The sequence below is a fragment of the Bos javanicus genome, chromosome 1 (genome assembly GCF_032452875.1).
Source record: "Bos javanicus breed banteng chromosome 1, ARS-OSU_banteng_1.0, whole genome shotgun sequence".
NCBI lineage: Eukaryota > Metazoa > Chordata > Mammalia > Artiodactyla > Bovidae > Bos > Bos javanicus.
In genome coordinates, this window is record NC_083868.1 from 144,527,424 (window position 1) to 144,552,259 (window position 24,836).

At 49.0% G+C, this 24,836-nt stretch overlaps 1 protein-coding gene across 1 annotated transcript; it reads right to left on the bottom strand.

Moving 5' to 3' along the window:
• Positions 1 to 1,699: 1,699 nt before the first annotated feature.
• On the bottom strand, positions 1,700 to 11,314 carry SUMO3 (small ubiquitin like modifier 3). Its single transcript, XM_061423341.1, has 4 exons — positions 11,136 to 11,314; positions 6,496 to 6,624; positions 4,321 to 4,392; positions 1,700 to 3,008 (listed from the first exon to the last, which is right to left on the bottom strand). Exons 1-4 carry the CDS (start codon positions 11,154 to 11,156, stop codon positions 2,916 to 2,918), a joined length of 315 nt encoding a protein of 104 aa, XP_061279325.1. The 5' UTR covers positions 11,157 to 11,314; the 3' UTR covers positions 1,700 to 2,915.
• Between the last annotated feature and the right edge of the window lie 13,522 nt (positions 11,315 to 24,836).

A 24,836-nucleotide genomic window follows, 5' to 3' on the forward strand; every position in this document is an offset into this window, starting at 1 on the left:
TTGGCAGTAGAGGAATCAACAAAAATTCAGCCTGACATTGTCTTCTCAAATGACCATGGTGATTTATATAAAAACACTGTACTTTAAAACAGTTCCAAAAAGTAATGGGTTTGCAAATACTCCTAAGGTTTCCACCTCCCATTCAAGTAGTTACCTTCTCTGTGATCCAGCTACACCCATCCCCCCATACAGGTCAGGGGTCAGAGGGCGACTGAACAATTCTACTTGGAACAGGGCATTAGTGCAGGTGATGAAAAGTACTATGATCAACATGAAGCTCAGACAACAGCACCCATTAGATGCTGGGTGTTGTCTGAACTGCATCCATGTCTGTCACTTGCCGTCTTTCTGAGGTCATTCTGTTGTAGCAGTGTGTGTTCACCGTTTGTGTTCAGCAGTGTGTACCAGGATTAGTTTCAAGTGACAAAAACCCAAAATACGAGGTGCTAACATAATGGAAGTCTCACCTCGCTGTGGCTGGTGGGACAGGCTCACCTTCAAGGATACTTACACTCCCCTCCGTGCATCCTCGCTGAGATTCAAGTTGAGACTAGGCATCCTGTGTTTTATTTGCTAAATCTGGCAATGCTCAGCTCAGGTCAGCTGGTCCTGGTGTCCCAAGGGTTCCGAGCACCCGGTGTGTGATACTTACAGGCTTTCTTTCACCCACTGGACAGGCCGGCAAGTTCAGAATCAACTAGTTTCTTTGGGAATTGAAGTTCTGAGGTATAAAAAGGGTCTGCTTTTTGCAGATTCTTTCCATAAAAGCTGTGTCATGGAGCAGATGAGATTAATGGGTGCGCTCCCACCTGCGCAGTGCAGTGCAGCCAGGCCGGCACCACCCGTGTGCCTGGGGCCAGGGAGTCCTGGGGTATGGGGTTTTGGTACTGAAACTGGGAAAGTGCCAGCTCGGTCCCAGGGCACCCATAATAGAATCAGTAAAGACGAGCCTCTCTCCTACTGAAGCATCGGTTTAACCCAGTGATTCTAGGAGCTGGTTTTACATAACTATTTTAATATATCAGCAGATCTGTTATTCCAAATGCACCATCTGCACACATTTCTAAGATAAAAAGACAACCTCCAGGACACTGCCTGCTTGTCCGTCAGATGCTGGGGGTAGGGCTCAGGCAGCACTGCACTAGGGCTCCCCAGAAACCGCAATGCTCCTGACCTCAGGCACCCTGACATGTCACCCTCCCCACAAGTGCATGGCCTGTCCTCCTGGGCTCCACACCCCCCCACACCTTCTCTGGGCCACACCTCTGCCCACTGCTGCTGTAAGCAAGTCACGTGCTCGCCGCCCCTGAGCTTTCAGCCTGTGCTCACCTCCCAACCACCCCGATACAGTATCACAGTGCAACACAGAAGTTTCCAAATCAGTGTCAACTCACTTCCATTTCTAAACAGATGAGGGAATAAGTTGTCAGCTGCACTGCACAAAGGAAAACAGTCTCACATTCAAACACGAAAAATATCAACAAGCCCAGAGTCACGGTAACCCCCCAGGAGCCCAGGAGAGGGAGGAGGGCTCTGCAGGGGAGGGGGCGGCCTTGGCAGGGATGTCACAGCCTGCAGGAGTGCAGGTGAGCCAGCCTTCAGATGGAAGTCGGAGTGGTCTTGCTGAAGGGTCACTGCAAATACTGAACGTGACACGATGTCCAATCTCCAAACGCAGTATAGAGTGTGAGCCAAGAGACAGAATACCAAACTATATTTACTGTTGACAGTAGTAAAGGACAACAAATAATGTACAAATTGGGGAATAAACACAACAGAGCCGCAGACACCCCGCCTGTGCCCGAACAGCAAGGTACAAAGGAAGTGCAGACTTCTCCAGCAAGGTCTCAGGCGAGCAGGAGATGATGGTGGTTATCCTGCCCAGGTGACCAAAGCAGGCAGCCAGGGGCCATCAGACAGGAGTGAGTCCACACGGAAGGGCAACAGGACAACCATTGGAGGTTAACCAAAACAGACCCCAAAATGCACAGAACTGAAATCACATGTAACGTGTAAGCTCCATACCAACTTGGGGAGCAGAGCACGGTCCTCGGGGAGAAGCCGGGGGCATCTCTCACATATAGCCACACTCTAAAGCAGCTCTTTTACACAAAAACATACCAGCAAAATCAGCAATATTCTATCTTCCTTGTTTACATACAGACCATTGTTACTCATCAGAAGCAAATACTGGAGGAAATCTGAGGCCCTGGCACTGTGACCACAGCAGACGTGTGGGACTTACTTTCTTCTCTGTTAAGAAAAGGGGAAAAGCCCATGTTTGTTGTGTCAGAGCAGCGTCGCCGGCAGTTGGTGGCAATGGGTCCAGGGCCCCAGATCCCGCCCAGGGCTGTGTTACTGAAGAACTTCTTACCTTTTAAGAAACATTCCAGTATTTTCCCTTCAACTTTACTATGTTCTGGCAAAGCTTACATTTCTAATATTTAGCATTAAAAAAACCTGTGCCCGCAAGAAACAGTAAGTGAAAGTGTATCTCCCATACCAACCATGACCCCAAAACTCGCCCCACAGAAGCACCCCCAGAGTAGTGACAGTTCTCTCCATGGTTGGAATGAGGGGGGTCAACACCTGGAGTGAGATCCCCGTCTAGACAGAAAGCAGGCATTCAGGCCACAAGCTTGGAGAAAATGTCATAGGAAAATGTCATAGGAGGGAGAAAAATGAAAAAGTAAAAACAAAGCCCAAGTCCCTCACCACGCATTTTACCCAAACACAGGTACCAGGTGATGGGCCTCGGGAGGCTGGGGACCATCACCACGGTGGCACTCAAGTGCATCAGAGCGAAGTCCTTCTGGGGAATGTCCTCGGTGTCCGAGCCTCCCTGCTGATGGGCTTGGCCACACGTCCACTGTTCAATAGCAAACACAGCACAGTGCCACGAGGGGATGGGGGCTCTAGAGGCCGCTCCCCAAGAGGCAGCTGGCCACCCTGGAGCCCCCCGTCTGCTGCTGGAACACGTCGATGGTGTCCTCGTCTTCCATCTCCAGCTGCAGGCACAGAAGGTGTGTCAGTGTCTTCTCGTGCTGGGGGGGACCCGCCCCCACGCACCTGAGCCCACCCTCAAGTCGGCACATGAGGACAGAGGCTCAGCTATGGCTTTCCAGTTAGCCCGCTTCTTCCCCAAGTTCTCCTAACAGAATCCACAATGCTAGCGCCTTGACTGACAGAGAAACTAAGTCCCGTTAAAAGCAAAGTGTCTCAAGTTTTACCGAGAAGTATACAAAAATCAGATTTCAGCTAGGAGTGAGTGACCAGAAGCGGTGAATCCTGGGGACCTCAGAGGTGGGGGGTGGAGTCCATATGGGTGCTGTCAAAGCCAACTCTGTCCCAAAGGAAGGGCTCCCTGCTGGCCTCCCCATCCCGTCGAGTAGCATCCTGCTCAGAAATCAAGAGCAGTACCCCTGAGGGAGGTGGGAGGGCACGGGGAGGACTGTTGCAGACACGACCCAGCACGCACATCAGCACAGAGGCTCGGGGAGCCCATGGCTGCCCCTTCCCTCTGTGTAAGGGGCATGCAGCTCCCCACAGGAGCAGAGATGAAACCTCCACAGAGCAGCCCTTTCACACTGAAGGCTGGCTGATTCTCCCCACGTTCGACCCTGCAGCTGTCTGGCTGACAGGTGACAGGGCTGCAGCCTGGATCCCAGGCTCTCCCTCCATGAGGAGGGATGCGCAGACCTGACAGAGCCGCACGTGGTGGCTGATGCTGGAGGAAATGGAGCACGCCGCACCCCTCTCCACTCATGCCCCTTGGCATCAGTGCTCAGAGCGCAGGAGATGGAGGCAGGAATGTAGCTGCAGACTAACGCTGCAGGTCCAGTGTCCCGACAACACGAGGTGGCGATCACATCTGCCCAGCTCGCCTGGAGCAGGGATGGGGGTGGGGTCGGGGGGTGAGGACGCTGGGCCTCGGCCATGACCCTGGACCACCTCAGCTGAGAACCCAGCCCTCCTGCTCCTTCTCCCCACACAGAGGAGGCTGACAAAGTACATTTTTCTCATTTGAAAATTAAACCTCAAAATTACAAAATCTAATAATCTAAGCCGTTAAGAAAATGTAAGGGGAATTCACTGGCCATCCAGTGGCTAGGACTCTGCTCTTCCACTGCAGGGGCATCAGTTCAATCCCTCGTCAGGAACTACAAGCCATGCAGCACACTTCAAAAAAAAAAGGGAAAGAAAATGTACGGTGTTCTATATGAACAGCAATCAGTAACTCTCAAATGTGAGCGCTCCTGCTGGCAGCTGCCACACACAGGTCGGAAGTAGCCCTTGAGTGCAGACCTGCTGGGTTCCTACCTGTGCTGGGGTGTCTGTTTCATTAATTGGTTGTCCATCAAACCTGAATCGAATCTGTCTCATTGACAAGCCCTGAAAAGAAAAGCAGTTATCATTGTGTCAGTATTTCCTGCTAACACATTAGTTCAAAAAGAATCACACGTTCATCAAAACACCAGACTTGTGAATACACAGATTTATGACCCAGTTGACTACAAAGTCTCACCAATGGGCCTGAAGCTCTGAGGCAGCTAGAAAACAACAGAGAGTTCCCCCAGGAAAAGGAAGCCACAGAAAACAGTAAAGAACAAGGACTTTTGAAAATCAGAAATCATGACAGACACAAGACCACCCATAAAAAGCGGGAACACAAAGTCGAGAAAACTTCCCAGAAAAGAGATCAACAGCAACAAGCCCCATGCACAGTTGGAGGAAATGATCCAGATGCACACACCTGGCACAGGTGACTAAATCGGATGGAATCCCACTGGGGAGGGACACAAACTGTCACTGAACTGACAGAAGGTCCGGTTCCTGAACTGAACTGAGTTTCTAGACCAAAAGGCTGAGAACATGCCCAGAAGAGTCTAAGACAAAACTCCCTACCTAAAAGCCCAGGAATAAAGTCCTGAAAGCTAGCAGAGATAAACCACATTACAACAAAGGACCGAGAATCAGAGCATCACTGAACTTTTCACACAAATGGGGGAAACTAGAAGAATATGATGCAGGAACTCCAAAAGAGGAAAATGAATTTCAACTTAGAAATTTATGTGCAGTCAAATTACTCAAGTGTGAAGGTTTATAAAGCAAATCACGTTCAGAGAAGCAGTATTCTTCATATGCTTTCTGAGCAAGATACTGGAAGATATGCTTTATCAAGACAGTGGAAGAAGATTAGTCCAGAAAGATTAGTCCAGGAGGGGGGCCGAATACATGGGCAGAAGGATTCCTGGGAGGCTCTGTGGGAGGACCACAGAGCGGCAGCCCAGGCGGGGCAAGAGGGAGGGGGCCCGGGTGGGAGATAGTGCAGCATGGCAGGAAATGCAGGGCATAAATTCATGATGGGACACCCTGAAATCGACACACACAGCCACCACCAGACCAAGAACAACAGGACTCAGACAAGAGCCAGCAATAAGCACAGGTTGCTATGTGGCTGGGGTGGCTGCCTGGTCACAAAAGCAGCAGAGTCCAGAGCAGGCTGGGTGCAGGGAGAGGGCTGTGTGCGGGGGCAGGGTCTGGCTGTGTGGACCACGGGTCAGAGCAGAAGTCCCACCTTTCACAGGTGAAAATAGTCTCCAAAATCCAAAATTTCTCCACGAAACAATATTTACCAAGAAAAAGTGGAAAAAAGAAAAAGCTGGAATTGATAGTGACCCTCTGAAGAGCAAAGCCTGAAAAGAGCGGAGAAAAAGAGGAAGGCATGGAGCTTTTTCAGGTGTTTTTAATAGTAACAACAAACAGGCCAAGGCAAGGGTTATCAAAGTCAAGAGTAGAAACTAAGGTCAAGGATTTCCGAATCCCCCACAGAGGACTGGCTCCTGTGGAGAGCACCAGGGGCCCCAGGGCACAGTCTGACACACACAAGAGGCGGCCCTTTGTCTTGTAAAGCAGTAAATAAAGGGAAGTGATGCTTTTGAAGTGTGGTGTTGGAGAAGATGCTTGAGAGTCCCTTGGACTGCAAGAAGATCCAACCAGTCCATCCTAAAGGAAATCAGTCCTGGGTGTTCATTGGAAGGACTGATGTTGAATCTGAAGCTCCAATATTTTGGCCACCTGATGTGAAGAGCTGACTCATTTGAAAAGACCCTGATGCTGGGAAAGATTGAAGGCAGGAGGAGAAGGGGACAACAGAGGATAAGATGGCTGGATGGCATCACCGACTCAATGGACATGGGTTTGGGTGGACTCCAGGAGTTGGTGATAGACAGGGAGGCCTGGTGTGCTGCGGTTCATGGGGTCGCAAAGAGTCAGACACGACTGAACTGAACTGATTAAGTGTGTCTGGAGCAAACTGTGCCAGGGCAGTGTCTCCACAGACACGGAGGAGGAGGGATAGAATCCGTGAGAACCCACTGTTCAGATTCCAACAGCACCAGACACCTGCCCCGCCCAGAGAAGCCCGGCCAGCCTGGACACACATGAGCACACGCACAGGCCCCTGCACGCACATCCCACCGCCCCTCCCCACACCTGGCGCTCGCAGTAGGCCTTCATCAACTTGCTGAGCGGTGTATGTCTCTTGATCTTGAACTGGACCACGGAGCCATCCTGCCCGGCCACCTTCAGGTTGATGTGGTCATTCTCCGTCTTCACTCCCTCCTGCAAAGATACATGCATCTGGGCCTCCACCTGTCGCCCCACAACCACCACTGCTTCTTAAACCCAGCAATTCAGTCACTGGTGTGTCTGTCGTATTCTTATACCAAACTGACTTGTAACTTCTATCTGCTGAGTCAGGCAAACGTCCTGCCAACCTAGCGTTTGTCGCAAACGTCAGCTTAAGGGGGAAAAAAATCTGTGTAACACCAGAAAACAACAGAGAGAAGATCCGCCTTTGTTGTAAGGTTGCTCTTAGAGTGGAGCACAAGTGACTTATACTTAAGTGTCAGGATGAATAAGACACCAGAGACGATTCTGGCCAGAACGCAGGCTGCGCAGTGGCTCAGGGTCCAGACTGCCCGCGGCTTCCCCGCTTGCCTCCCAGGGAGGGCCACCCTCAAGTGCATTCTGGGTTGCCAGTCCCACTTGAACGGGGTCACCGCCCTATCCTATCCATGGGACATGACCCATGGGACACTCCAAGCTGCTGAGCAATCAACAAGGTCTCTGGTCCTTGGAAACTACTGGAAGTTGGTGCAAGAAGCTGGTGTTCCAAGAAGAGCTCAGCCCGAGAGCACACTGCTGGGGAAAAGAGAGGAGTGTCTGCTTTTTCACAAATGACGAAGCTGACCTAAGTCAATCTGCATAGTCTGGATGAAGACCAAAGCGGTTTTGTGTGCTGTCCTGGCCAAGTTCTCCTCTTCCTGGGGCTCTCCTTCCCCACTGCTCCCTGTTCCAAGCTCTGGGACCTGCTTCCCGCCACATGGAGGAGAGAGGAAAGGAGGCCCCTGGAGACCAGAGTAGGGGAGCTCAGAGTGGTTCTGAGAAGTGGTCCCAGCAGGCAAGACTCTAGCAATGAGCCCCCGTCTGATGAAGCTGGGGATCCCACGATCAGCACCTCACCACTCACCAGAGACCAAGGATGCTTTTGCTTTTTCATCTTTTCAAATAAAGGTTTAATTTTGAAATAATCCTACATTTCCAAAAAAGCTGCCATACAGAGGCAGAGCGCTCCTACATGCCCCACTGGGTCTCCTTGGTGTTAACATCTTGCGTCCTGCCCAAGAACACAACACTAGCACACCGCCAACAACAAAACTGCAAGCTTTTTTGTATTTCACCAGTTTTTCCACTAATACCCTTTCTCTGTTTTGTATTTCACAATTTTTCTCCACTAATACCATTTTTCTGTTCCAGAATCTAATCCAGGGTACCTCCTTGCATTTACAGATAAGATTTCCTATCCACTTATTCTTTTATTTCTTTGCTGTTTATTCATTGTGTTAAAATACACATAAAATTTACCATCTCAGCCATTTTTAAGTGTACAGTTTGTAGTATAAAATACAGCCACCGCCACCATCCATCTCTACAATTCTTTTCATCTTATAAAACTGAAACTCTGTCCCCATGAAACCCTCACTCGTCCTCCACCAGCCACTGACAACCACCATTCTTCAGCCTCCATCAATCTGACTCCTCTAGGGACCTCCTGTAAGTGGAATTACAGTATATGTCCTCTTGTGACTGGCTTACATCAATCAGCATAATGTCTTCCAGGTTCATCCCTGATGTAGCAAACCTGAATAATACCCTGCTGTACACACAGACCAGGCCTGCCTGGTGGCTCAGGTGGTAAAGAGTCTGCCTGCAATGCAGGAGATCTGGGTTCGATTCCTGGGTCAGGGAGATCCCCTGGAGACGGAAATGGCTCCCACTCCAGTTATTCTTGCCTGGAGAATTCCATGGACAAGGAGCCTGGAGGGCTATAGTCCGTGGGATCGCAGAGTTGGACATCACTGAGCCACTAACACTTTCACCCAGCAGTAGAGCTGCTGGATCATATGGAAATTCGGCTTTTAATTCTTTGAGGAACTTCCATTCTCTCTTCCATGGCAGCTGCATCATTTGACATTCCCACCAACAATTCCAACTTCTCCACATCCTCTCCAGCACTTGCTGCTTTCTGTTTTGATTTTTTAAAGTAGCCATCCTAATGAGTGTCAGGCAGTATCTCACTGTAGCTCTATTTGCATTCCCCTGATGATCAGTGATATCAAGCATCATTCCATAAGCTTCTTGGCTATTCATATGTCTTCTCTGGAGAAATGTCTATTCAGGTTTTTTTGCTCATTATTTAATCAGGTCACTTATTTTCTTGTTGAGTTTTAGGAGTTCTCTATATAGTCTAAATATTGATCCTTTATCAGATATGCAATGTAGAAGGAAAATCAAAAGGGAGTTGGTGTTGCTCAGAGAGCCCCTCAGACAGAACCCAGAGACCACTGAGGACGGGACTCACGCTCATCTCAACCCAGATGGAATCTGACCTGTGACCACGTCCTGTCCTGACGAAGCATCCAGGACACCTGCCCAAAACTCGAGACGCCTGTGGGACCCTGACCCTGAACCAACGCGTGACAGCCACCCCTTCGGGACACACATTTCTTTCTGTGTCAGGGTTCAGCCTCGTGGCTCTTGCCTTTTTAAGCCCCTGATTCTTTCTTACCCAGAAAGCTCTTTGTTTTACCCAAATCTGTGTCTCCCAAATCACAATTCTTAACACCCCAAATTACTTTCTTATTTGCAGCCTTCTGTGGCTTTTTTTGGGTTGATAGTGATATGAAAATATCATCTCCCCTTTCTGTGGCTGCATTTTTACCCTGTTCTTTTATCAGTGTCTTTTGATGTACAAAATTTTTTAATTTTCATAAGTCGTTTTTTTTTTTTCATGACACCTGTGTCTTTGGTGTCGCAATCAAGAAATCACCACCAAGTCCAATGTCGTGGAGTTTTTGTCCTATGCTTTCTCCTAAAAGTTCTATTGTCTTAATTCTCACATTTAGGTCTTTGATCCATCTTGACTTAACTTCCCAATTTAGTGTTGAGAAGGGGCGAACTGCATTCTTTTGCACATAGACAGATGATGCATTCACTTTCTTAATGAAAAAATATGGGTGTGTTTAAAACAGAGAGATGCAGGGACCAGAACGCAAACAGAAAGAGGGCCGCGGCTACAGACCAGGAAGAGGAAGGCCAGACCCGCCGCGAATCCCTAATAATCAAAACTTGGAAAAAAGGAAAGAGAAGGAAGAAACCCTAAAAACCACAGCAGGGTTCACCCGGTCAGTCCCCTACCTGGACTCTCCAGGGGAGGCAAACTGTCTTCCCAACTGGTCCACAAGGTTTTCTTTGCACCAAGATGGCCTGGGGGTATGCCTCCTACCCCCTCCCCTCCAGGCCCGAAGGAGAGAGCATCTCTGAGCCAGAGCAGCCCGGAAGGAACCGAGGCCTCCGAAGACAAGGGTGGGGTGTGAGGCACAACCAGCTCGCTGTCTTGGAAGTAGTTAAAACAAGTTAATTCTACTGAACTAGGCCTTGGACATTGAACACGTGGGAGTGTTAAGCTTAAGCGCACCCAAAGGATGAGTATTGAGCATATTTCACTGTATCTCACTGCATTTAAACTCTGGAAGAGGAGACCACCTAGAGGTCATAAAGGCAGGCAGTTACATCTCCTCCCACCCCCACTGGAAAAGCAAAGGCAGCTCCGAGGAGGCTCCAGGGCGGAAAGGGCCGCGTCCACCGGGGCCCCACCGTGGGATCCCGTCTAGGGGCTCCGTGCAGGCGCACCCAGCCTGCCTCTGCCTCCCGTGTGCACTGGGGCGCGATCTCCAAGCAGCAGCAGCGGGGTTCAAGAGAGAGGCTGCGCGCAGAGCGAGAGTGCTGACGAAAAGCTCCAGAAACCCGTTTCCAAGACTAGTTTTCAAGACCGCGGACCTTCGCGAGGACTGCCGGCCAGGGCAGCAGCAGACTGCGGAGCGGGATGAGCACACACCCAAGGGGCCGCAGTGGATCCAGACAAGTCAGGCCTCTCGGAGCCCCCGCCCGGCCTGCGCCCTCGGCGTTCCGCAGCGAGGACTGAGGAGGGGACCACGCGCACGCGGGCAGTAGAGCCCAGGCCGGCCGGTTCCCGTGAGGTGCACAGTTAGGGAGGGTCCCGGCGAAGGAAGAGGTCCTGGGGAGGGGGGGTCCCAGAGAGGGTTTGGAGACGCGGGCGATGTCGGCGGATGGAGAAGGTCCAAACTAGAAGCGCCGGCTCTTCCAGACTCGGGCCAACGGGGCGGGTCTCCCCGCACAGCGAACTGGGTTGGAGCCGGAGGGGTGGAGCTCGAACAGTGGACGCGGGACTTGGGCGGAGTCGGAGCGCGAGGGCGGAGTCTGGGTAGGGGCGGGGCCTTTAAGGGGCGGGGCCCGAGGGAGGGGTCTGGGTAGGGGCGGGGCCTGGAAGGAGGGCGGGGCGCGAAACGGGCGGGGGGAGGGGAACCGAGCGGGGCAGGGCGGCGTGGGGGAGGGGTGGAGGGAGAAGGGGGGAGGGGAGGCCCAGCGGCGCGGCTCGACACGGGTCCCAGCGGCCGGCGGCGGAGGGCGGCGGGGCCCGGGGAGCGGGCGCGGGGGCGGCGCGGGCGTGGGGGTTGAGTCCGGCCCGGCCCACACCCGCCGGCCCTTACCTTGGGCTTCTCCTCGGACATGGCTGCGCTCGGAGGGCAGCGGGACTGCAGGCAGCCCCGGGCGAGCGACTCACGCTCTCGGCCCGCCGCTCTCCCGCCGCAACTGCTCGCGGGGCCGCGCTTTGCCCCCAAATCCCTGCGCGCAGGTTGGCCGGCGCGGGTCACGTGGTAGTCGCGCGTGCACGAGGCGCGCTCCCGGACGTCGGGCGCGTGCCCGGTCGGCCAGGGTTCCTGGCTGTTGGAAATGCGTCACCGGGCGGGCCCTGCGCGGTCAGGCGTCTGGCCTTCGGGGGTGCTCCGGGCAGCTAGGCCTGGGGCCGCTGGAGGAGTGGGGTCGCGCTGCGACTCGGGGAGCGCACAGAGCAGCTAGGGTCGAGGTCAGGGGCGGTGCATAGGGCAGCTGGCGTGGCAAGGCGTAAGCTGTGGGGCAGGGGGCGCTGGGACCCAGAGGTGCCCGGGGCCAGCGAAGGTCCGGGAGCGCGCTGGACGGCGCGCGGACACCCCGAGGGGGCGCACTGGGACCCCCAAAGGTGCACAGAGATCCAAGCCATGAGGCCTGACACCTGATCTTGTAGCCTGAGAATGGCCTGTTCACCTCTTCAGTCCCCTTCTCCCGAAGTGGCCACTCATCTACCGCAGCTCCACCAGCCAAGCCCCATTGCACTCACTGACTCCCGTGTAGTGCGTTCCTTTCTCAGAGGGAAACAAGGAAAATAAAGCAGGCCAGGCGAACCACCGCTACTGTTGCCCCAGGAGACCTGAGTGAAAAAGCTGTTCTGGAGGGGACCCCCGCACTACTAGGAAAGGCCAGCAGGAGCCGAACGAAGGTCAGGTCATGAGGAAGTGGAAGTGAGGAAGAATGCCTACCAGGCCGACCCACCTGGCAGCTCCGTCTGCAAAGGACATATGGTGCGTTCGTTCAGCAAGGCCAACGCAGGCTCCAGAGTCCGCTGCCTCCACCCTGAGCTCCGGGTGAACAGAGGCATCAAGGGGCCTTTCTAAGAGGGCCTCGGGGTGGTGGAAAGTCTCTAGTTCCATCTACTTTGCGATCTGTGCTCCCTGACTGTGTGTGGCTCCTTCCTCTGCCCTTGTCCAGCGCCCTTCAGGGACCTTCTGAGCCTGGCCAGTGGAAGCTGAGCACCTGGGGAGACAGTGATCTAGTCAGTTGGGTTCAGCGCATTTCCTGTCAATATCGAAAGGCCATAAAGCCAAGTTTTCATGGACCTTAATTTAACAGTTTTTGACTCTTAAAAATTCACTTCTTGGGACTTACTTGGTGGTCCAGTGGTTAAGAATCTGCCTTGCAATGCAGGCAATGCTGATTCCCTGGTGGGGGAAACTTAAGATCCTATTGGAGGTGAGCCCACATGAGCTGCCATGAAAGCTCCTGAGTGATGCAAAGAAGATGTGCCGCAACTAAGACCTGATGCAGCCAAAATAATATTTTCTAATTATTTAAGAAAAGAGAACACTGACAAAACATTGTCAAAATCAACTTTAAAAAAAAAAATTTACTTTTGTGGCTGCTGCTGCTGCTAAGTCACATCAGTCGTATCCAACTCTGTGCGACCCCATAGACGGCAGCCCACCAGGCTCCCCCGTCCCTGGGATTCTCCAGGCAAGAACACTGGAGTGGGTTGCCATTTCCTTCTCCAATGCAGGAAAGTGAAAAGTGAAAGTGTGTAGAGGCACCATTTAGGAGAGGGGGAAAGAGCGCCCCAGAATGGAGCTGCCACATCCCAGACTAAGTCTCTCAGTTGAAAGGTGTGGTCAGACCTGAACTCCCATCTCAGCCAGGTCCAAAAGTTTGGTCCCTGTCATCCTGGAATGTGACCGGTGGTGTCTGTTCCAGAGGATCTTGGCACAGTGGCCAGCTCAAGGGGTGCTTCCTGGAAAAGGGAGTCTCTGGAGCCTGCCCCTTCCAGGACAGAGGTGGACAACTGGGACCAGAATCACCCCCTGCCCCCAGACGACTGGCCGTGGTGTAGTTTCAGAGAGGCAGTGTTCAGACCCATCAGCGACTCTAAGACACCAGCAACTATAAAATATGACATTGTTTTCTTTAACACAGATACATTAAACCTTGCAGGTTACAGGTTAGAATTGATGAAATACAGTATCTAAATGTGTTACAAAAGGAATTAAACTACGGTTCATTCATATAATGAACAGCTATGCCACTATTAAATGTGTAAAAAAAATGTTGATAACAGGAAAAATATGTTCATATGTTGAGTTTTTTATGAAGCAAATTATAAAACTATTATGGTTTTGAACAACCGAAAATTTGTATAAAATATTTTGAAAATCTGAAGATACCAGATAGATGCCAAAACAGAAAAGACTTTTTCTGAGGGGCGAAGATCACCGAAAGATAGGAAGTGGTTTTCCTTTTCAGGTATTTGATGATTGGTATGATGGGGTTGCAGACAGACAGGACTGAAGCAACTTAGCTCGCATGCACACATTATGTATCCGCTTCCCAGGTGACACCAGTGGTAAAGAAACACCCTGCCCATGCAGGAAACAAGTGATGGGTTGGGAAAGATGCCCTGGATTAGGAAATAGCAAACCACTCCAGTACTCTTACCTGGAAAATTCTGTGGACAGAGGAGCCCGATGGGCTCAAGTCCGTGAAGTTGCAAAGGGTCGGACATGACTGAGTGACTGAGCACCATTTATATATTCTTAGTACTATTACATATTCTATTCTAGTTTCTCATTTTAGAGCTAGTATAATTTCCTTTGCTTTAATCCTTGCTCTGCTGCTTTTACTAACCAGTTAACCTTGGATGCAAAACTTGTGCCTCAACTTCCCTGTGAAATGGCTCAATAATGGTACCCAACCCACTCCAGTATCCTTGCCTAGAAAATCTTATGGACAGAGGACTTTGGTGGGCTGCAGTCCATGGGGTTGCAAAGAGTCGGACATGACTGAACGACTAACACTTACTTACTTACCTCATTCCATTAATCTGTATGAAGATAGGAGAGTGCAAGCCATGTAAGTGCTACGTAAATATCTTCTGTTATTTTCTACTGTTTCCTTTTACCTGTTTTTATGACTATGTTAATTGGTTACGTTTTGTTGATGCGTTGTTCTTGCAGTGGTTTGAAAGTTATTTCTCATTTTCTTGGGAAAATCCACTCCCTCTGCTTCTATTTTCTTCTAACCTGACTTCCAGTTCAGAATCATCTCTTCCATTGTGTCTAATCTGTTGTTAAATTCATCTAGTTTCAACAATTGCATTTTTGTTTACAAATTTCTGTTTTTGTATAGATTTCACTTATCGGCTGAAGATTTCCATCTCATAAACTATTTCCTTGAACATATTATTTAAAGTTATTTTTAAATCTATCTAATAATGTCAGTGGATTTATTATTAATATATACATATTTCTTTCCCCTTGGTTTTGATCATTTGATTTCTGGTTTTCTCCATGAACTTTCTATTCTGAATATTGTATATGAAGATATTTTAGTGAACTTGAGGCCCCAAGTAATGGTGTTTGGTTAATGGCTACTGAGCTGCTACATCATGTGCTGTGTGTGCTTGGATGCTCAGACATGTCTGACTCTTTGTGGCTCCTTGGACTGTAGCCCACCAGGCTCCTCTGTCCATGGGGATTCTCCAGGCAAGAATACTGGAGTGGGTTGCCATTTCCTACTCTAGGGATCTTCCCCAACCCAAGGATCGAACTCGCATCTCATGTCTCCTGCACTGACATACAGATTCTTTACCACTAGCATTACCTGAGAAGCCCAAGAAAAAGTAAATACCAGTAATCATACTAGATATTAGTGGATTAAGTTGTTCCATTTAAAGACAGTTGCTTCCTAAATGTGTCAAAAAAGTACAACTAAGTTTGTAAGACATACAACTGAAGAGTAGAAGAAAGGGTAAAAATAAAAGGCAAATTCGCTATAGCTTATAACAACCTTTATATCAGATAAAATACATTTCAAACCACAAAGCATTAAATGGACAATGAGATACATTAAGTTCAGTTCAGTTGCTCAGTTGTGTCCAACTCTTTGCAACCCCATGGACTGCAGCATGCCAGGCTTCCCTGTCCATCACCATCTCCTAGAGCTTGCTCAAACTCATGTCCATTGAGTCAGTGGTGCCATCCAACCATCTTGTCCTCTGTTATCCGCTTCTCCTCCTGCCTTCAGTCTTTCCCAGCATCAGGGTCTTTTCCAATGAGTCAGTTCTTTGTATCAGGTGGCAAAAGTATTGGAGCTTCAACCTCAGCATCAGAGAGATACATTATCAATACATTAGTAATGGGTCCATTCCACCAAGAAGCAGGTAGGAAAATGCAAACAGGAGTCTGACTCTGTTTTTTGTTTGCTTTATTCACTTTATTGACCAGAAGATCATCACAAAGAAAAAATTGGCATCCCTTTTTATCCATTAATATATTTAATTTTTATTTTATATTGGAGTGTAGTTGATTTACAGTGTTGTATTAGTTTCAGGTATAAAGCAACTTGATTCAGTTTTACATACCCATATATCCATTCTTTTTCAATTCTTTCCCCATATAGGTTATTACAGAGTGCTGAATAGAGTTCCCTGTGCGCTGCAGTAGGCTGTTGTTGATTATCTATTTTATTATTTTTAAATTTTTATTTATTATTGAAGTGTAATTCAGTTCAGTTAATTCGCTCAGTCATGTCCGACTCTTTGCAACCCCATGGACTAAAGCACGCCAGGCCTCCCTGTCCATCACCAACTCCTGGAGTTTACCCAAACTCATGTCCATTGAGTCAGTGATGCCATCCAACCATCTCGTCCTCTGTCATCCCCTTCTCCTCCTGCCCTCAGTCCTTCCCAGCATCAGGGTCTTTTCCAGTGAGTCAGCCCTTCACATCAGATGGCCAAAGTATTGGAGTTTCAGCTTCAACATCAGTCATTCCAGTGAACACCCAGGACTGATCTCCTTTAGGATGGACTGGTTGGATCTCCTTGCAGTCCAAGGGACTCTCAAGAGTCTTCTCCAACACCACAGTTCAAAGCATCAATTCTTCGGCGCTCAGCTTTCTTTATAGTCCAACTCTCACATCCATACATGACTACTGGAAAAACCATAGCCTTGACTAGATGGACCTTTGTTGACAAAGTAATGTCTCTGCTTTTTAATATGCTGTCTAGGTTAGTCATAACTTTCCTTCCAAGGAGCAAGCATCTTTTAATTTCATGGCTGCAATCACCATCTGCAGTGATTTTGGAGCCCCCCAAAATAAAATCAGCCACTGTTTCCCCATCTATTTGCCATGAAGTGATGGAACCAGATGCTATGATCTTAGTTTTCTGAATGTTAAGCTTTAACCCAACCTTTTCACTCTCCTCTTTCACTTTCATCAAGAGGCTCTTTCGTTCTTCACTTTATGCCAATTGAGGTTATTGATATTTTTCTGTATTAATTTCTGCTGTATGATGAGAGGAATCAGCTATATGTATAAATATATCCCCTCCCTCTAGGACCTCCCTCCCTCCTCCCTACATCCCACCCCTCTAGGTAACTGCTGACATCTTTGAAGCCTCATCCCTGAGTCTTTTCTTTCTCCCCACATCTTAGCAGACAGAAAAGAAAGCCTGGACGCTGCCTCCCTTGGTACCAGTAGGAAATTGAAACCATACAGGAGGCACCTGCCCATGCTGGAACCCTCACCAAGGCCCCACCCCTAACACAACAGAAGCCCAAGTATGTCTCCCTTCCTGGCTCTCAAGTCATTTTTAGACCAGCTTGAGGGGCCTGCACTGCTCACCTCAAAAAGCCACCTTGTGTAAGGGATAAATATTTCCATACTTTCTTAGTGTGTGTGTGTGTGTGTGTGTGTGTGTGTTGTTATCAGTCTTGACAGCTGGACCAAAGTTTGGGTGAGAGTCCATCTTCTTTCTGAAAGATGTCACAATGACAAAAACTAAGTAAGCATTTTGAATATCTGAGTAACATAATAATCTTGCGATAATAAGCTTGCACCTTGTATTATAAGATGGTGGAGTAGAAGGACATTCGCTTATCTTCTCCTGTGAGAACTCCAAAACTGCAACTAACCGCTGAACAACCATCGACAGGAGAATGTTAGATCCCACCAAAAAAAAGATACCTCACGACTCAGTGTAAAGGAGAAGACCCAACAAGACACTGGGAGGGGTGAAGTCACATTTAGAATCAAACTTCATACCAGCCAGAGATGCTTGGAGGGTTCAAACAAAATGTTGTGCACACCAGGACTTAGGGACCCCACAAGAGACTGAGCCAGACCTCCCTTTGAGTCTTTGGGCATCTCCTGAGGAAGCATGGGTCAGCAGTAGCCTGCTGCAGGGGCAGGGGCTCTGGCTGCAGCAGACCTGAGAGACGTGTGAGCCCCACCATAGAGCCACCAAGCTGACAACCTATGAATTGGAGAACAATTATACCAAAGATGTTCTCACACTGTTGCGAAAGTGCTGAGGCCCATGACAGATTTCTTAATCTGGGGATTCGGCAAAGGGACTTAGAACCCCCAGGGAAATTGACTTTGAAGGCCAGTGGGATTTGATTACTGAACTTCCACAGGACTGGGCAAACAGACTCTTGGAGGGCACAAACAAAACCTTGTGTGCACCAGGACCCAGGAAAAAGGATCAGTGACTCCACAAGAGATTGAGCCACACTTGGCCTGTGAGTGTCCAGGAGTCTCCGGCAGAGGCATGAGTTGACAGTGGCCTGCTGTGGGGTCAGGGGCTCTGAATACAACAGTCTTGGCATAAGTCCTTTTGAAGGAGGTCTCCATTACCCTTACCATAGTTTGGCCTCAGGCCAAACTATAGGGCACCCCAACCACTAATGCCTCAGGCCAACCAGTCCATCCTAAAGGAAATCAGTCCTGAATATTCATTGGAAAAACTGATGGTGAAGCTGAAACTCCAATACTATGGGCACCTGATGTGAAGAACTGACTCACTGGAAAAGACCCTGATGCTGGGAAAGATTTAAGGCAGGGGAAGAAGGGGACGAAAAAGGATCAGATGGTTGGATGGTATCACCAACTTGATGGATGTGAATTTAAGTTCCAGGGGTTGGTGATAGACAGGAAGCCTGGTGTGCTGCAGTCCATGGGGTGGCAAAGAGTCAGACACCACTGAGTGACTGAACTGAATTGAAACTACAGGGAGGGAACACAACCCCACCTGTCAATAGAAAATTGGATTAAAGATTTACTGAGCATGGCCCCACACATCAGAGCAAGACCCAGATTCTCCCACAGCCAGTATCTCCCATCCAGGAAGCTTCCATAAGCCTCTTACCCTTATCCATCAAAGGGCAGACAAACAGGATGGAAACCACAATTACAGAAAACTAACCAAACTGATCACTTGGATCACAGCCTTGTCTAACTCAGTGAAACTATGAGCCATGCCATGTAGGGCCACCCAAGATGGACAGGTCATGGTGGCGAGTTCTGACAAAACATGGTGCACTGGAGAAGGGAGTGGCAAACCACTTCAGTATACTTGCCTTGAGAGCCCCATGAACAGTATGAAAAGGCAACAAGATATGACACTGAAAAATGAACTCCCCAGGTCAGTAGGTGCCCAATATGCTACTGGAGAAGAGTGGAGAAGTAGCTCAGAGAAGAATGAAGAGGCTGAGCCAAAGTGAAAACAGTGCCCAGTTTTGGATGTGACTGGTGATGGGAGTAAAGTCCGATGCTATAAATGACAATATTGCATAGGAACCTGGAATGTTAGGTCCATGAATCAAGGTAAATTGGAAATAGTCACACAGGAGATGGCAAGAACAAACATTGACCGTTTAGGAATCAGTGAACTAAAATGGACTGGAATGAGTAAATTTAATTCAGATGACCATTATATCTACTACTGTGGGCAAGAATCCCTTAGAAAAAATGGAGTAGCCTTCATAGTCAACAAAAGAGTCCAAAATGCAGTACTTGTGTGCAATCTCAAAAACGACAGAATGATCTCTGTTTGTTTCCAAGGCAAACCATTCAATATCACAGTAAATCCAAGTCTAGGCCCCAACCACTAATGCTGAAGAAGCTGAATGGTTCTATGAAGACCTACAAGACTTCCCAGAACTAACACCAAAAAAAAAAAAAAAGATGTCCTTTTCATCATAGGGGACTGGAATGCAAAAGTAGGAAGTCAAGAGAAAACTGGAGTAACAGGCAAGTTTTGCCTCAGAGTACAAAATGCAGCAGGGCAAAGGCTAACAGACTTTTGCCAAGAGAATGCACTGGTCATAGCAAACACCCTCTTCCAACAACACAAGAGACAAATCTACACATGGACACCACCAGACGGTCAATGCTGAAATCAGATTGATTATATTCTTTGGAGCCAAGGATGGAGAAACTATATAGTCAGCTAGATTCAAGGGATTAGATCTGATAGAGTGCCTGAAGAACTATGTAGAGAGGTTTGTAACACTGTACAGGAGGTGGTGATCAAAACCATCCCCAAGAAGAAATGCAAAGAGGCAAAATGATTGCCTAAGGAGGCCTTACAAATAGCTGAGAAAAGAAGAGAAGTGAAAGGCAAAGGAGAGAAGGAAAGATATACCCATCTGAATGCAGAGTTCCAAAGAATAGCAAGGAGAGATGAGAAAGCCTTCCTCAGTGATCAATGCAAAGAAACAGAGGAAAACAATAGAATGGAAAGACTAGTGATCACATCAAGAAAATTAGAGATACCAAGGGAACATTTCATACAAAGATAGGCACAATAAAGAACAGAAATGGTATGGACCTAACAGAAGCAGAAGATATTAAGAGGTGGCAAGAATACACAAAATAATGATACAAAAAAGATCTTAATGACCCAGACACTCACGATGGTATGATCACTCACCTAGGGCCAAGCATCCTAGAATGCGAAGTGGGCCTTAGGAAGCATCACTACAACAAAGCTACTGGAGGTGATGGAATTCCAGTTGAGCTATTTCAAATCCTGAAAGATGATGCTGTGAAAGTGCTGCACTCAGTATGCCAGCAAATTCAGAAAACTCAGTAGTGGCCACAGGACTGGAAAAGGTCAGTTTTCATTCCAGTCCCCCCCAAAAGGCAATGCCAAAGAATGCTCAAACTACCACATAATTACACTCATCTCACATGCTAGCAAAGTAATGCTCAAAATTCTCCAAGCTAGGCTTCAATAGTATATGAACGGAGAACTTCCGGATGTTCAAGCTGGATTTAGAAAAGGCAGAGGAACCAGAGATCAAATTGCCAGCATCCACTGGATCATAGAAAAAGCAAGAGAATTCCAGAAAAAACATCTATTTCTGCTTCATTGATTACACTAAAGCCTTTGACTGTGTGGATCATAACAAATGTAAAAAATTCTTAAAGATATCGGAATACCAGACCACCTTACCTGCCTCCTGAGAAATCTATATACAGGTCAAGAAGCAACAGTTAGAACTGGACATGGAACAACAGACTGGTTCAAAACTGGGAAAGGAGTTCATGAAGGCTGTATATTGTCACCATGCTTATTTAACTTACATGCAGAATACATCATGCAAAATGCCAGGCTGGATGAATCACAAGTTGGAATCAAGACTGTTGAGAGAAATATCCATAACCTCAGATATGCAGATGACACCACCCTTATGGCAGAAAGCAGAGGAATTAAAGAGTCTCTTGATGAAGGTGAAAGAGGAGAGTGAAAAAGCTGGCTTAAAACTCAACATTCAAGATCATGGCATCCAGTCCCATCACTTCATGGCAAATTGATGGGGAAACAATGGAAACAGTGACAGACTTTATTTTCTTGGGCTCCAAAATCACTGCAGATGGTGACTGTAGCCATGAAATGACACTTGCTCCTAGGAAAAAAAAGCTATGACCAATCTAGACAGCATATTAAAAAGCACAGACATTACTTTGCCGACAAAGGTCTGTCTAGTTAAAGCTATGGTTTTTTGAATAGTCAGGTATGGATGTGAGAGCTGGACCATAAAGAAGGCTGAGCGCTGAAGAATTGATGCTTTTGAACTGTGGTGTTGGATGAGACTCTTGTGAATCCCTTGGACTGCAAAGAGATCAAACCAGTCAATCCCAAAGGAAATCAGTCCTGAATATTCATTGGAAGGACTGATGCTGAAGCTTAAGCACCAATACTTTGGCCACATGATGCAAAGAACTGACTCACTGGAAAAGACCCTGATGCTGGGAAAGATTGAAGGCTGGAGAAGAAGGGGACTACAGAGGATGAGATGGTTGTATGGCATCACTGACTCAATGGACATGAGTCTGAGCAAGCTCCAGGAGTTGGTGATGGACAGGGAAGCCTGGCGTGCTTTAGTCCATGGGGTTGCAAAGAGCTGGACACGACTGAGTGGCTGAACTGAACTGAATGCATATAGAGAGAACTTGGAAGCCAAAGAAAGCTGTAAGTAATATTTTTAATCACCTTGGAATATTTACAAAGTTTGAGCACATATTAGGTCTCTAAGAAAACTCAAGAAGCAAAATCCTTTGGAGGGTGAGTTCTGCCTAGGATGTGGAAAGCTGGGATGATCATTATCCCAGTCTACAAATGAGAAAAGTTGGACAACCTCAAAATTACAACTTTGCTTAAACCCATCAGAAAGCTGGGATTTTGACGTTCCAGTGTTTAAGTTTAGGGTCCTCTCCCTAATCGGTCTGCTCTTACTTTCAGACTGAAGCCTTCAGGCTCCTCAGATAGATGCTCACTTTGTCTTGTCCGCATCAGAAGTCTCTCAGTATTAGAAGGACGGCTTTCTGGGTATAGATATCTAAGCCTAAAGCCTTTAAAGGTGTCACCTCACTGTTGTTATTGTCAGAGTACATCCAGGCCCAGCCCCTTGGTGGTCTTCCCTCTCTGGAGAGGAAACAGGGTCACTAAGTCCCACCCCAAAGTGCAAGGACATGAGATCTGCGTCCGTGTGAACCTGCATCAGGGCAACAGTGAGCCCGCCTGCCACTCCCCATTCCAGCGCAGTCAGTGTCCAGAAGCAAGCTGGAGGGTCCATCACACAGGGGAGTGAGCCTGGAGAGAGCCCCTCCCCGTGCTGCAGGTGCGCAGGGCAGGCCTCGAGTTCCAGGCGGAGTGGGGACACTGAGAAAAACCTTCCAGCAGACCATCCTCCACCCTCAGCACGGGTGATGCTGAGCAATGTGAGGTCAGTGGACACTAAAGGTAACCATGACAACCACAAAACCCAGAGCCAGTCAGCCCCGGTAGCTGCCTGCCCCTGCAATAGCAGCCAAACAGAAGAAGAAAAATGTCCATTTCCAGATATAAATACTGTTAACCGCAGTCTCTATTGCCCTCCAGACAGTATCTTGCTCTCAGTAATTACAAGACACACAAAAAAGAAGGAAAAACTCCCACAATCAAGACACAAAAATCACCAGAACCAGATTCAGATGTGACTCAAATGCTGGGGTGGTCAGACCGAATTGATATTAAGGCTCTAGAGGAAAAGATAACATGAAGAAAAGAGTGGAGACTTTGAGCACAGAGATGGAGACAGAAGGGGCCCATGGAAACTCTGGAAATAAAAACAGGGAAACAGAGATGAAGGATCTTCAACAGTCTCACAAGGAGACTCAGTACAGACAAGGGGAAGAACCATAAGCTTTGGGATAAGACCATGGAAATAACCCAGACTAAACAGAGAGGAAAGACGGGCCCCACCCCCAACAGAACAGAACAAACAAAGCCTGCAATGATTTCAAACGGCCTAACATGGCAAGCCACTCCAGTATTCTTGCCTGGAGAATTCCATGGACAGAGGAGCCTGGCGAGCTACAGTCCACGGGGTCGCAAAGGGTTGGACACGACTGAGCCACTCACACATATACAACATACAATTGGCAACAACTGGCGTCACAGAAGGAGAAGCAAGAATGGGCAGGAGATATATTTGAAAAAAATAATGGTTGGGAATTTTCTATAAGTAAAGACACCATGGCACAGATTCAAATTCAGAAGGATTTAAATGTATACAGAGAAAAAATAAATAAACAAATAAATGTATACAGAGAAGATTAGCAGGCTGCAGTCCACAGGGTCGCACAGAGTCGAAAACGACCGAAGTGAGTAAGCAGCCGCAGCATAATAAACATACAAGAGTCACACCAAGACACGTCATGTTCAAAGTGATGAAAGCCAAAGATAAGGAAGTCACCTTGAAGGCAGACAGAGGGAAAAAAAGACCCATGACATGCAGAAAAACAAGGACCAGAAGACCACACACCTGATGCAGAGACCACGCAAGCCGCAGAGCAGGAAGAGGAAGGGCAGATGCCTTTACACACATGGAGCTCAGATCTCTACACCCGGCAAACCAGCCTTCCGAGGACTAGGAGAGACTTCCGGTGAGAGCACCCTGCGAAGACTCTAAAAGGCTAGAAGGAGGCAGGTTAGGGAGCAGACCCAAGAGACTCGATGCGGTGACTTTAGGGAGCAGACCCAAGAGACTCGATGCGGTGACTTTAGGGAGCAGACCCAAGAGACTCGATGCGGTGACTTTCCAGGTGTTCTTCCTCTTTCACTTCCCAGCTCCGACCAGAGGGCGCCCCCAGTGTGGGGGTGACAGGCCAGTGCGGGTGGAAAAACCCCATCCTGTCTCTCTAGCCAGAGAAAAGGAGACCGTGCGAACCGAAGGCCGTGGTGAATCCAGGTTTTGTGCTCTTTTACTTCTGGACAGATCCCGATCCTGGAGCAGCACGGTGCGGGCAGCGCACCCGCCCAAACCGCCGCAGAAAACTCCCCCTGGCCACAGAAACCGGAAAACGGCCCCCGTGGTCCAGAAAAATCGTCAGCGATCCTTCGTTTTATCCCTCTTCCCTCCCTGCTGGATCCCTGGGCAGCCTCTGGTCGCCTGACTCCACCTGGCCCCTCCTGCGGAGGTGGGGCCCCTCTGCCGACCACCTCCCGACCCTAAACGAGGGTCTGGGTCCTCCCCAGCTGTCCTGGCGGGGTCTGGGGAACATCCTAGAAACAGGCCTCGCGCCTGTCAGACCTGGGAGGTGCTGCACAAGCCTGGGGCTAGCGGTGCAGCCGTGAGAGCAGGCCGGGGACGCAGGGCTAACAGGACGTCGGGCTTCACCGGGGTCATCCTCTTGCATCCCTGGAAGGGCAGCACCCTTGCCTTCTGGCAACAGGCTGCAAGTGCACAGGCTAGATTAGAGACTCTGGGGCGGGGCCCAGCCATCCGGGTTTTAAGGGCCTTCCGGGGGATGCCGGGATTCCGACGCAGCTCCAGTTTGAGAGCTCTGGTGGGCGGTGCTCAGCCGGGACACTCCAGACAAACTGTAAGGGCATCTCGGAGGAACACAGGCTCTGGTTTATCAGGCCCTGCGTGGGCAGTGAAGCTCTGCAAGCCAATCGAGCTCCCAGGTGACGCCAGGCTACTTAACCCGGGCCACATCACACAGAGCAAGCCTTTGGGGCAGTCGTTCTAAGCCTTGCTCTGCATTACCATCACCTGGAGACCCTGAGGGAAAACCACCTCCTGCGTCCCTCCCTCCCCAAACCCTGGAGACCAGTGCGCCTGGAGGCGGGGCCAGCCACGGGAGAGGGTAGTGGAAGTGCTGGAGGCGGGGCCTGGCACAGGGGAGGGCAGTGGGCTGTCAAGGTAGGTTAGCTGCTGTGGAGCAAAGGTCTGGGCTCCTGGAAATGAGGCTGTTAGTGGGCCTAGTACGTGAGC